A 14,640-nucleotide genomic window follows, 5' to 3' on the forward strand; every position below is an offset into this window, starting at 1 on the left:
TCTCTCTCTCTCTCTCTCTCTCTCTCTCTCTCTCTCTCTCTCTCTCTGTGTGTGTGTGTGTGTACATGTACATATACATATATGCCAAAGTATATGGGGAGGGAGGTCAGAGGATAGTTTGTGGGAGCTGGTTCATTTCCACCAAGTGAGTCTTGAGGATTGAACTCCAATCATTAGACTCAGCAGCAAATGCCTTTATCTCGCGTAGCCATTTCAGTTTTATCCTGTTCAGACATTAATTCTTTGTTTGATGCCTAAATATACCAGTTTCTTTTCTCTACTCTACCTCTTAGAATCCTTTTAATTTGTTTTACTATCCTTTGATCTTTTATATAGAACATTTTTCTTTGTAAAATTCCTGGTGTTTATTGATTGTTTCATCTTCATTTAAGAGAGTGATGCTACCTGATTGGAATTTCTCAGTAGTTTTTACTGCATGCATTGTTTTGATGGATTTCTTTAGGGAGAAATGTGTAATTAGCTCTATTTGAGATAAGCCTCACTCCTTTCTTATATTTTCCTTTCATACCAAATCGCAGCCCCCCTCTTTTTTTCTTTTCTTTTTACTCTGCATTTTCCATATCTAAGACTGGTTTACTCTAATTTGTTTCTTCATCTGTGGCTTCTTAGTCTTATTCCTCCCCCTTTTAAAAGACAATTGATAGGATATAATACCTTTTTTCAGAGTTAATTGTTCTAAATGTATGGCTGAAATTCATTTTGACTGCATTTTTTTTTTATCTGCTCTAAATAACCATTATCTGTCTCAAGTCTACTAGTTACTGACTTAGAGAGCAAGATGTCTAATTTCTTATTGTTACTATTATGTACTTATCACAACCACTAAGTTAGAAATTGTTACTAGGATTATTAAAGTAGATTTCTAATATGCTGCATATAGCAAATACTTTAATTAAAAGACAGTTGCTTCTTTTAAAAATTAGATAATTTAAAAATGGCAGAACTGTTTATGGAATGTGAAGAAGAGGAGCTAGAGCCATGGCAGAAGAAAGTGAAAGAAGTTGAAGAGGATGATGATGATGAGCCCATCTTTGTTGCGGAGATAGCAAGTTCAAAACCAGCTATTTCAAGTAAGCATTTACTTTGAAAGTAGGCAGTTTGAAAAAGTTATTTTTAGTTATAGGATTGTTGTGAAAATGTTCTTATTCTACCATAAGAAGTTAGGAATAAAATACTTGTTTGAGAGTCAGAGTCGACCCCGAGTGAAGTTTTAAGAAAGGATAGAAGCCAAATTCCAGCAGAGCCCATGATTTGCTGGTGGCATTGGAGGTCTTCTGAGAGTAGAAATTATAATTTTAGTGGTACTGAAAAATGAGGTTATCTGATTTTATTTTCTTTTTTCTCTCTTAAACCTAGAATAGCTTAAAGGAAAAATTTAGAATGCTTAGTTTTAAGTTTGGGGATATACTAAAAAATTCGTTAGTCTCAGATGAAATTTCATGTGCAGGCCCCATTGTAGTGTCGTCTACACAGGACTACAAAATGCATACAGAGTGATAATGGGTCATAACCTGACCACAGCTGTCTTTCAGCAGCTAGTTAAATTTGTGCTAAAGAGAGGTGTTGCCTCTAGCCATTGTATTTTTACTATGTTGCAGTTAGCACACTCACATCTCAGGAGTTTTAGTAGAAGAGTCTTTGGATGATTAGCTTTCAGTTAGAGTGCTTGGACTTAACATTGCTACAGTGTTAAGGTAAGAAAACTGATACACAGTAAGCTGTCTACTCAAAAATATTTCAGTTGGAGCCAGGTGTGGTAGCACACACTTTTAATTACAGTACTAAGGAGACACTGGCGAGACAGAGGCAAGTGAATTTCTGTGGGTCTCAGGCCAGCCTAGGCTATATGGTGAGATCTGATCTCAGTGGAAAAAAAAAAATACAAAGTTTTCAAATCTCAAAGATAAAAATATTTTTTCCCATTTTAATTGCATGTTTGTTTTAAGCCAGAAGAATTTATCAAAGAATGGTAATATGTTTAGGTTATTAGTATTTCTTATTTACCTTGGTTAACTGGAGAGTACTATGAAATTTCTGGAATTTCTTGCTTTTCTTTCCTGTAGGCTTGGAATGGCATTTATATATAGTTTTATATAGAGAGAACAATTTAACCAAGTGCATTGTCATTATTATTTTCTGTGGTAGATAGGTAATTTCCGATGGAATGCTAAGTGGGATGTTATTTGGATTATAAAATGAGTTTAATATGATAGTGTGCATATTGCTAATGCCAGAATGGCCTGATTTTTTTTTCTTTCTCATTTCCTGGGTATTGATTATCTGACACTTAAATGTTATTATATTGCAAAATTATTTAATATCTCTTGTTGAAAATATGACAAGATTCAAGTTGAATTTATATTGATTATAGATGACTCTTAATTGTACTCAATTATAACAATCTATATTTGTTTTTAAATAATTCTGTGAGAAAGAGATTGACCCCAGATGTTTTTCTGAATTATGAAGATGAAAATTTGAAATAATTGTGTTACTGTTTTATATGGAGGCCATAAGGAATTTCAACATAGGAAATGTGAATTAAATGTTTAAGAACTTGTCTTTTGTAGATCACAACTACTAAAGTAGTATACCAATAGTTACTTGATAGCTTGAATATTAATTTTGGTTTTCTGAGTGAAAGTAGTATCAAGTTGAGTTGCTGCTGCTGCTTCTTCTTCTTTTTTTTTTTTTAATAAACCTGATGTACTTGATTTGTAAGCACTGAAAATTTTTAACTATAAAATATATTTTTAGTTAGGTGTATAAGTATTTGCCTGCACATATGTATTTATCCAATTTGTTCCTAATGCTCACTGAGACCAGAAGAGGGACGGTATTATATCCCCTCAAACTGACTTTACAGGTGGCTGTGAGACATTATGAGTGATAGGAATTGAACTGTGTCCTCTGTAAGAATAAATATGCTTAACTACTGAGTCATCTCTCTGGCTCTGAAAAATAACCATTATGTGTACCTTTATGCAATTATATAGTGGCATTTAGTTCTTTTCAGCTATGAAGAAAAATGAATTTTTTTGTATATGAATTTCAGTGCATCTTTTAACTGAATAAGCAAATTTCAGCAACTCTTCCTTTTTGCAGATTTTAGTTTGATTATTGAGTAAGCTAGATGTTAACAACTTCACATATTCATGTGTATGTACGAGTAAGAACTTCAAACCAATCCTTCCAGGTCACACCAGTCTTGACTTCTTATGTGGTAGATCAAAATCCTCTTAATGTGTAAGATAGTCAGGTAAAACTTAGATTCAATTTAGTCTATAACTTCTCGTAGTTTCCTTCTTGGAATGGAGATAATTATCTAGTCTGTGGAGAGTCTTCTTTATACAACTTTAGGGCTTTTAGAGCTATGAATAGAATATGGAGGCCGGGTCATGGTTTAATTTTAAGTCAGAACCCAAATAAATATATACAGTTCTTTCACCATACCAAGGAAGGTGTAAACTTCAACTCCATGCAACCAGATTTAAATATGTTTTTAGAAGATTCTATGGGAACAAAAGTTCTTCGCCTTGAAGAAGGTTTTGCTTATATGCACTTGGGTTTATCAATATACTTCTGGTTTTTGGACATTTAGTTACAATGAGAAAGATTGTGCTTATTCTATAAAACAGTTAATGTTCATAAACTATTTTCTAATTAGTGATAGTGTTCCTTCTAATATGTTCAGTTTATAAGTTTTAATATCTCAGTATATATTGCATTCAAACAAATTTCAAATTTAAAGTATCTTTTTTTTTTTTTTTTAGATATTTTGAACAGAGTTAACCCCAGCTCTCATTCAAGAGGAATAAAGAATGGTATACTTAATCGAGGTATAATATTACTATACTACTTGAATTGTAAACTAAAATATTTGAAAAAGTTGATTATATAGGAATGCATTCAATGTGTTGTGTAATTTTAAAATACAGGTTTTACTGCTTCATTCAAGCCTACAAGTCAACGCTGCCTGAATTCAACATCAAATCCTGTGACTGCCTTGCCAGTACATTTTCATCCTGAATCTAGATCTTCAGATAGCTCTGTTATTGTTCAGCCATTTTCTAAACCTGTAAGTGTTTTCGAAACTACATAGTCAGCTCAGGGAATATTAACAATACCCAATTAAAATTCTATTTTATCAGCAAGTAGTCATCTAGTTGGTAGCATAATCGGTATCAGAAAAGGTTAGCATCTGTATGACAGCTTAATTAGTACCTCACACTTAAGTAAGTTGGGCATATGCTTAAACTGATTAGGTATAGCTTTGAAAACTAATACTGTCAAAATGTGAATAGAAGAATTATAATGAATATCACATGATAGAAAAATGTTTATGCTTTCAAACAGGGCCAGGTATTTTTTCATTTGGAAATTATTGAGAAGTTTTGATAGTAGTATTTTATTCTGAGAAATGTACCTTCATACTTTATTTAAAAATCTTTAGTGAAAAGTAATAGATAGTGGTAATAATTATAATTTTTAAGCTAGTCATAGACATAAATATTTGTGCTAAATGTTTTACATAAATGAATCTCATTTAGTTTTTAAATATACCTAGGATGCAGGCATCGCTACTTCTTCCATTTCATAGTTGAATAAATACTGAGGTTTATAGTGATTAAATAATTCATTCAGATCTATAGCTAGGTGGGTCTTAGATCTCATTGTAGGCTAATCCATAGTTTATACACACACACACACACACATACATACACATTCACACACGTGTATCTTGTATATGAGCGTCTAATTTAAAAAATGGAAATACTGCTCCAGCTTAGCATTCTCAGGGTAGTGTGTTTGGGATTCAACACCATTATGAAGATAATTGAAAATACTTTCTTGCTGGGCAGTGGTGGCACACGCCTTTAATCCCAGCACTTGAGAGGCAGAGACGGGCGAATTTCTGAGTTCGAGGCCAGCCTGGTCTACAGAGTGAGTTCCAGGACAGCCAGGGCTGTACAGAGAAACCCTGTCGAAAAACCAAAAAAAAAAGAAAGAAAGAAAGAAAGAAAAGTACTTTCTCTTTCGCTGTTTGACTTTTGCATTGATGACACAAAAACAATGCTGATAAAGCTGTTGATGGCTTTCTGTGAATCAAGACAAACACTCATCTGTACCAGAGTTTGCAGAGTAACCACTTAACCTTGTACTCCCAACGAAATACTCCAGTTATAGGCAGTTACTCAATGATGTTTTGCAGTGTATTAAACATAAACTTCCATTAATGTTATTTTGTTAACTATATCCTTGACTGTGTATCTTCTTATATGTTCTGTGTGGTGAAATAGTGTATATAAAGTACTTCTGTGTCTGATATATCTTGATTGTGTTTAGGAAAAGCATGATTGGCAAGCTGAAATACTTGTTGCATTTTAATTGAACACATGTATGATTGAAAGACAGTTTCTCTGTAAAAGCTCGGGCTGTCCTGGAACTTGATTTGTAGTCCAGGCTCACCTTGAACTCAGTGATCTCTCTGGCTCTACCTCCCAAGTGCTAGTAGTAAAGGTGTGTACCACTAAGATAGGTTTGATTTTATTATTTTTAGGAAACAATCATGTTCATAAAATGATATACCTTGCCATCTTTACCATGTTATGTTGTTGAGAATCAACTCAGCTGTCAGCCACATTAAAAGGAAGGGAATCACACAGAGTATGAATATCAGAAGATGATTATCATGGAATCCACTTTAGAATGCTGTAATTCAGTCCTCAGATTTGGTACAGATTTCCTCAAAAACGAACAAAGTATACCTACCCCTTCATCATTTAATGGAAAACAGCTGATAGTAGTGTTCTTTCTTACCATTGATAAAATTTGATCTATAAGCAAAAATCAAGATTTTGGAAAGCTTTAATCTGCCATTTTTGATCTTGGTTGCTTCATGGTTCCTTGATGGATAGTATAAACAAATTTTTGGTGATGTATTATGAATTTTTCAATATTTGAGATAGTTCAGTGAAACCAATAGTTTGCAAATAACCAAAGTATATGTTACTGAAATGTCTGTGAGTAAATAGTGTACTGTGGGCTAATGATTTCAATGGGACAGGGCACGAAAAGTTCACAAATCAAAAGTTTCAAATTTCATAGTGATACACCTTTAAGAAAGTACTGGCTCATGAGTTTTGGTAAGATCAGAGTAGTATGTCTACAGTGGTTATTCATACTGCTAAAATGTTCCTTTTCTGAGTTACATATTGTCATGGTCCTTATTCTCTTTTGAGAATTTAGCTTAGTTATTAGAGAAGAGAGCTTGCTTATTACACAGATTTCAGGGTTCAGGCACATACAACTAATCCCAACGCTTGTTGATATACAAGCAGGAGGATCAAATGGTGAGTTTGAGGCTAACTTGAGATACCTAAGACTCTGGCCCCCAGAATGAAAATAAAAGTTGCAAAGATACAAAATAAGACTACTTTCATGCTGATCCATAATAGGGTTAATGTAATTTAAAAATAAATTATTAATATTAAATATTAAATTATATAAATTATATGTTTTATATTAATATTTAATATTTTTCTGCTTCATTTTCTAGTTCGGTAAATCTCAACAGGTAAATTTTAACCAATGTAAAAAGTGTTTTGGGGTTTAGTTATTTTTAAATGTGTAAAATCCACTTGGGAGGCAGAGGCAGGCGGATTTCTGAGTTCGAGAGTTCAAGGCTAGCCTGGTCTACAGAGTGAGTTCCAGGACAGCCAGGGCTACACAGAGAAACCCTGTCTCGAAAAAACCAAACCAAACCAAAAAAAAAAAAAAAAGGTGTAAAATCATCTTGAAGCTGGAAAGTTAGGTGAGCACTGATTTAGTGAATAGTAAATATTCCTTAAAATAGTTCATGTTTAGACAAAAAAACAGTCTCTTGGGTCCTGTAGAACTCCAAAGGCTTTTATTTATGTTCTTAAAAAATTAATGTTACAGTTATGTTTTTTATTTTCTTATACTTGTCAGTAGTTGTTTGGCACTTAGGAAAGAGAACTGGAGAGGGAAAGCTCACTAATATAGTTAGACAAGTCTCACAGTCTCAGGAACAAAGTAGCAAAGAGATGATCTTTTAGCTTTTATAAAAGTTAGAGAATAAAATCTTTTCAATGAGAATATTTATTTCTGTGACCATAAAAACACCTCAATTGATGGTTTGTAATCCTGGGAACCTTGTTGGAGAAGAGCAGATTTGCCAGTTTATTTGAATGCAAGCTTAGGGATCATATATTTAAATCTCACTTATCTGTGTGGTCAAAGCTAAAATCACAGACTTTTATTCTGGAAGAAATGGTCTTATTTACGAGTCTTTCTCTCTGAATGTTGAAGGCTACTGGTTTTAGTAAATTATTATTTGAATTAGTTTTAGTAAATTATGTGTGTTTAATTTTTTATGGAATATCTTTGTACCTCAACACCTTTTTCAGGCAGGGATTGAATATATTATTGTTAATATCATTGATAAAGTTAATATATATGGCCACTGAGCATGAATTTTATGTTATTATTTAGACTTGGATTATAGTTTCAACACTATCAGTAATAAACCTTAGCCTACCAATCTATATAACTGGAAGGAATATTGTCTTTATTAATACCAGTGTGATAATTATTTGATACACATTTACTGTGAAGAGCGAGTAAATTTAATACATACAATGTGGCTATTTTAGTTTGAAAGGTGAATGACTTGAAGCTCAAAAGTGACTTGCCTAAGATTAAGTGGTTAAATAAATGTAGGTCATCCTAATTCTGTTATAGTGACTACTTTACTCTTATTGCATTGAACAAACAGTTTTCAGGTAGTTCATTTTTTAGTTATTTTGAACTTGCATAAGATCAAAAATTCTCTATTTGAAAATTCTTTTTAGCTAGTTATTTGTTGACTAATGAGTTCCTTTGTAATACTATGGGTACTTAACGTTGGCTTTTTGGGATGTGTCTTAACAGGATTAACTTTATTATAGTTTTGTTAAAGAGTATTTAAAAGTACAGATATTTCGAGGAAGTGTTTATTTCAATGAAGAGTGTACTTGGTTACTGTTAGGTTATGAAACTACTAATTTTGTTTGTTTGTTTGTTTGTTTTTTACGTCTTAAGGTTCAGATGCCCATGTCCATCTCAAAGTCTTAAGTGTAGTGTTGCTTAAGATTATAAGTTGGTCCTATGACTTTATAACAATCTCATTGTCAGTAAAGGTAGTACAAAATGAAATTCTTAATTATACTTTAATTTATAAGCACAAAACAAAACCTTTATGTTTCTATGATTAACATATCTGAGAAGAGCTTAAAAAAAGAGATGAGTGTACATGCCATGAAGATTAGATCGTACAGGTCAGCCCTTACACTTTTTCACTAAATAGCCTTTGAGGAACATTTTCTACTTTTCAAAAACTTGGTAGTAATGATTATATGATAGCTTGTGGGTTTAACTCTTTATTATTGAAAATAATAGGTTTTAATTTTTGGCTGTTATCAGTAATTCTCCATTCAACTTTCTTTACCATAAATTCTTGAAAGTAGAATAAAGGACCTTTTAGAGACTTTGATAGCTACTGGTAAAGTTTTTATTCAAAGTCATACCAATATATAACCTAGTGACTAGTTGTGAGTAGTGAACGTTATCCTTCTTTTAACCTTATTGGAAGTAATACTAGTGTTATAGAAAAGAGAGTTCTGATATTTCCCATCTGGCTTCCCTCATGTTAGCCTCTTACCAGTTATTTAACAAACAGTGTTAACCAAACTTTAGATTCATCATTAGAATTTGAGTAGAAAAAATCTTTTTTATGATTCCACCTTGCAGTTATTCTTAACTTCTTCATAGTTTTGCAGTTACATATCTATCATTCATGATTCGAGCAGTTAAACATTGTGAGTAAATTAATTAGTAGTAGGCATCATTTTTAAACAATGCCTGTTTAATTGTTAAATATTTTTATTTGTATCTTTGTATCCAGTAAGTTGAAAAAAAGGAGTATATCATTTTTTTGAGAAAGGGTTGCTCAGGCAGGCCTTGAGCTTGCTATGTAGTTAAGGAAGATCTTCCTGTCTCCACCTCCTGAGTGTTAGGATCATAGATGTAGACTTCTGTGCCTGGCTTGTTTGTTTGATTGTTTTTAATTTCATGTTTTTTTGGTTTGGTTTTTGGAGGGGAGGAGAGGATCAGTTTATTTTTAAGCACTGCTTAATTTAAAAATCTGTGGATTATGCATTTTAACAGGCTGAAGGTTCAGAAATCACTCAGAGCTTACTTTGCACAGTGATTGTTCCTTATAAGTAATTTTGGAGTTCATTTTATATAAAAACATTCACTCTCAACAGTAATACTGTTGAGGAAATCCTTCTGGGAGTATGTTTGTTTCCCTGTGTTTTCATTGTGGAGTTTTTACTGATTCTCTCACTTGCTTCTTGATGATAATACTGTGATTTTAGAACCTCTTAGCATGTCTTACATTTATATCTTACAGATATAAATTAAATTTGCATTTCTTATACTTTTAAAACATTGGATTAAAATTTGCTGTCCACATTAGTTGATCAGTTTTAGTTGGGCAGATAGGAACAAACAAGCCCTATTTGCTGGCTTTCAGTTTTGACAGATGATTATTTTGCCCAACTAGTAATTACCTTTGTGTTTTTAACTTGTTGATAATTGAATCATCAAACATAAAAAAGTTTATCTTAATAATACAGAAATACTGTCAAATTGCTCTTATACATGTGTATAAAACAGTAGTTATACCTATGTCCAATAAATGTAACATTATTTCTTCAAATTTAACAGGGTTATGTAACAAATTCACCACGAGTTCTGTCTAATAACTCTTCAGAGTTACTGTTTGACTTGACCCAAGATACAGGATTATCACATTACCAGGGGGGACCAACACTTTCTATTGCAGGTTTGTTTTATTACTTTTTTCATTAAAATTGTTAAAAAGAAATGATGGAAAATCATACAGAATTAAGTTTCTGTTTTGAAATCCACATCTTTGTATTAAAGTGTTTGTATATTTTAACATGGACTCCTGTAAATAGTTTTGAGTGTCTTTTTTGAGGCAGCTTTATTTAAAATCATCATTAAACCACCGTGTACTCTTTCTCCTATGGAACCAATCTTGAAAACATCAGTGAATTAGAGGAGGCTTTAGATACTATAAACATTGTTAAGAATACATAATTTCTATGGCCGCTCATATAAAAAAAGGTGAATTCCTAATTAGGTTAGTGTCTTTCTAGTTCAGTAAGTGATTTCAGTATATAGTTAAGTATGATTTTATGATGCTATACAGTGGCCACAATAAAGAAATATTTGTTAGACTAGTGACATGACTCAGCAGGCAAAGCCACTTGGTTCCAAGCATAATGGCCTGAGTTCCAGCCCTGGGACCCACATAGAAAGAATCAACTCCTAGAAAGTTGTCCTCTGACCTCCACAGGTGTGTTGTGGCATGTGCGTATCTACCAAACCTTCCCTTTTCCTTCCTTCTCTTAAATAAAGGATAATTTAAAGAAGTGGTTCTTGGATGTGTTAGTGTACACCTATAATCTCAGCATTTGAGAGGCTGTGGCAGAAGAATTATCACTTTGATTTTAACCTGGAGCATGTAATAATTTCAAGGCCATCTTATGCTATATAGTAGGACTGTGTCTCAAAACAGATAGTCAAGTATTAATGATTTAGAAATAGTACAAAGTGATCTTTAGAAAATTAATGCAATTAGTTCATATGATAAGTATTCTTCATTAATTTAAAATATATTAGCATACCATGGAGGAATTTTGTCTTAGTGAAAATTCCTTGTAATTAAGGAAAGTTAATTTTTGAGCACTAGCAATTTTTATATATTCAAGTATCTTAACTAAGATGTACAAGAAAATTTGGAATGTTTAGATTATTTACTAAATAGATTGATGAGGTGTTTACCAGACTCTCCTGCATTTTTTTTTTTATTATAGGGCCTAAAGTGCTTTTCCATTTTACAAATACCTTATTTGATAAACACGTCTCTGAATGTCACTTACATACATAGTTTACTAAAATGTTTACTAATATCTTGTTAATAAAATAGGTACAAGCGAAAAGAAACGGAGAAAAAATATTTGTATTAAATCTGGCATTAGGAAGCTCATAGACTTTACTCATAGGAAAAGTCTGCAGTCTTGAAACTTCTGGGAAGAAAGAATAAAGACTCCTATTCTCCCTCTCAGCTTTCTACTACAGTGAGTGAAACTTCATTAAGTGGGATAACTAGGAAGTTGTAGGTTTGAACCTCTGCTCTTAAGAATGTTTAGTCTTTATCAGCTTAACTGACCTCTACATACTTTCTATTTTTTTATATTATTAAGAGATGGGGCTATTAATTTTTTTTGTGTGTGTGTGTGTGTAATTTATTCAATTCTCCACACCTGGAGCAAGGCACCTGAAGATACCACTTTGACTCTCTAGTTCACACAGGGCTTTTTTGATGCCCAAATAAGATAAGTGAAATGTGAAAATACATTTATAAGGTTCAAAGGACTTGGTATCAGTGTCAATCAGTGCTGTTCATTCAGTAACATGATTGACAGATTACTATCTATGGAGATTATGGGATTTTGATTTATACCTTGAAAGAAATTAGGATTTTTACTGGCAGAGCTAGGACTGTTTGGGAATAGAGAATAGCATAAGCCTAACAAAACAGATAAAGGGACAGAATTTAAAATACATGCACAGCCAGTTGAGATGGCTCATTCAGTAAAAGGATTTGCTTCCAAGTTTCACAACCCGAGTTTGAACCCTGGAGCCTACACAATGAGAGGAGAGAACAGACTCCTACAAGTAGTTCTCTGAGTTCCACTCAAATACCATCCATTGTGCATACTCATATGCACACAGATAAGTAAATAAATGTAAAAAAGATTGGAAAGAATGCAGAGTGGTTTTATTTAATGTTGATATTTCTTATGTTAAATTCTGACATTAAAGAAGTCTATTTTTGCCATCTAGTCTATTTTATAATTGGTTGCTTAATTCAAAATGCTATCACCCTTTCGTTTTCCAAATAACATAAACATGTGTTAATGAGATTGCACTACCAGAGATCTTTTTCATGTACCTGCATTGTATCTGTCTCTGACCGAGTGTTTTGAAGACAAGGAAAAATCATTTCTTTGTCTTCAAAGATGAAATGGTGAATTAGTATAATTTTACTTTCTTGGCAAAAAATAATAGGCAAATCTATTAGAGTAATTTTTAGCCTTTAAAACAAGTTAAAGTATAAAATGTTTTGTTATTAATAATAACTTATTTATTATTGTTTTCTTTGTATCAAATACTTTAAGGTACTTTCAATACATTGTTTGACCTTAAAATAACTCTGTAAAATAAGATACCATAACTTTACAGAAATAGAAACTGAAGCTCGTACAAATTAAATAAAAATACATAAACAGAGACCGACAGAATCTGGATTTTAACTTAGGCTATCTTACTTAAATGCCTAGAATTTCTCTAATAATGCTTCTACATCTGGTGTATAGATGGGTCTATTTAATGTGTAGTTTGCGAATCCTTTTTACAAAGTACATTATGTGTTATTTTTAAAAAGACTTTGTTTGCCATAGTTACAGTCGAATTGTCCCTTTTTTATTGTTGATACTCTAAGGCTTAATCCGTTAGCCTTTATGGTGATTTTTTCAAAAGGAAAATTATTTTTAAGAATAAAGTCTCTTTGTACAACTCAAATGCAAGAGTTTCTTTATCAGACATTCCTTAATATATTCCCTAAAATGGGACACAACTTCCTCTTTGATATTCCCTTTCATTTGAGTGAGTAAAATATTATTCAGGCATAGAAGGTTCTACTTGGTACATAGCAATAAGTGTGTAGTATTACAAGCCTTGAAGAGATCACATTGTTAGATGAGAAAGGACTAACATCACTTTAGGCATTTTAAGTAGTTTTAGCCAGGCATAGTGATGCACACCTTTAATCCCAGCACTCAAGAGGCAGAGAGGCAGGCAGATCTCTGAATTCATGGCCAGCCTATTCTACAGAGTTCCAGGACATCCACGGCTGCACTGAGAAACTCTTGTCTTGAAGGAGAAAAAAAGAAAGAAATTTAAAGGATTTATAAGTGTTTGGGACAAATTATTGTGCATGTGTGCATATATGTGTCATTAAAACTTCAATGTATTTAAGCATCTGAAGATAATTGGTTTTTAGAAACTTCAGAATATCTTTCTTCAGTTTTATTATTTTTTTCAAGCCATACTGAGAATTTTCTTGCATAGAAAGATAATTTTACAGATTGATTGACTAAATGCAGTCCTTAATAGTTTTTATACAATTTTCTCATACTTTCTAAATTTGTAACATTTAATTGCTTAGCTTTGTTTGAGACACATTCTTACTATGTAGCTTTTCCTTGCTGGCTTGGAACTGGGTAGGTAGACCAGGCTGGCCTTAGATTCAAGATCTCTACCTGTCTCTGCTTCCTGAACACTGGAACTAATGATGTGTGCCACCATGCCCAGCAATATTGTTTAATTTTTATCATTGATATAGCATAGTTCAATTATGTCATATATTTTAGTTACCACATATTTAGACTTAACTGTTTATGAGTAGTAATTTTTAATTTTTTAAAATCTTTCCCCCACTGCTTAAATCATTTTAGGTTTGAATGAAACTTCATTTTTATCAAAACGACCTTCTGATTCTGACATAAGCAGTGTTAACCCCAAAAAGCCTAAACCCAGTGAAAATATTTCTGGAACAGATGCCTCTTCTGTTGTCTCTTCAGAAAAGTCTCCATCAGTGATGTCTCTCCAAGTGGTGCCATCGCAAGGTAAAAACACTGGCCTACAGAAAAGAAATGTCTGTAGTATTTATAGATAAGTTTTGCAAATAGTTACAAATTAAGAAAATAATAGTGATTATTTAAGTTAAAAAGGGCTAAATCGGGCGACTGGAGAGATGGCTTATTGGTTAAGAACACTTAAAATTTTTTCAGAGAACTGTGTTTGATTCCCATCACCCACAGGGAGTGCCTCTCAACCACCAGGTTAGTCCAGCTCAGGGGACCTGACATTCTCCTCTGGCACCCATGGGTACCAATACAAATGCTTACATGTGTGTGCACCCAATAATAATTAAAAATAATTTATAAAAAACAACAAATAAAAACCCCTGAAAAGTGATGCATTTTATTTCATAATTGATCTGAATTTATTTTAGGTATAAATTGCTCATCAAATCAATCTAAGAATGGAACAACTTTTCCAAGAGCATGTCCCAAGTGTAATATTCACTTCAATCTTTTGGATCCTCTGAAAAACCACATGACGGTAAATCTTTTCCAAAATCTAATTTTGAAAGTTTGAAAATCCCTAAAAATATTAATGACTGATTTATAGTAAATGATTGTTTGACTTAGTAAGTTAGGCATGAACTCTTCTCATACTGATGTATCCATAGAGCTTAGGTAAAAATTTATATTCAATATGATTTATTTTATTATTATCATTATTATTATTTTGGTTTTTTGAGACAGGGTTTCTCTGTGTAGCCTTGGCTGTCCTGGAACTCACTCTGTAGACCAGGCTGGCCTCAAACTCAGAAAT

At 32.6% G+C, this 14,640-nt stretch overlaps 1 protein-coding gene across 1 annotated transcript; it reads left to right on the forward strand.

Annotated features, from left to right (window-relative positions):
- Positions 1–955: 955 nt before the first annotated feature.
- On the forward strand, positions 956–14,401 carry LOC114615865 (zinc finger protein 280D-like). The gene is made up of 6 exons (XM_028761475.1): positions 956–1,091; positions 3,795–3,860; positions 3,960–4,099; positions 9,814–9,931; positions 13,695–13,865; positions 14,255–14,401. The coding sequence occupies exons 1-6, from the start codon at positions 956–958 to the stop codon at positions 14,398–14,400; spliced, it is 777 nt and encodes a 258-aa protein (XP_028617308.1). The 3' UTR covers position 14,401.
- Positions 14,402–14,640: the final 239 nt, after the last annotated feature.

Source organism: Grammomys surdaster, unplaced genomic scaffold (assembly GCF_004785775.1).
Source record: "Grammomys surdaster isolate TR1022 unplaced genomic scaffold, NIH_TR_1.0 171836, whole genome shotgun sequence".
Taxonomy (NCBI): Eukaryota; Metazoa; Chordata; class Mammalia; order Rodentia; family Muridae; genus Grammomys; species Grammomys surdaster.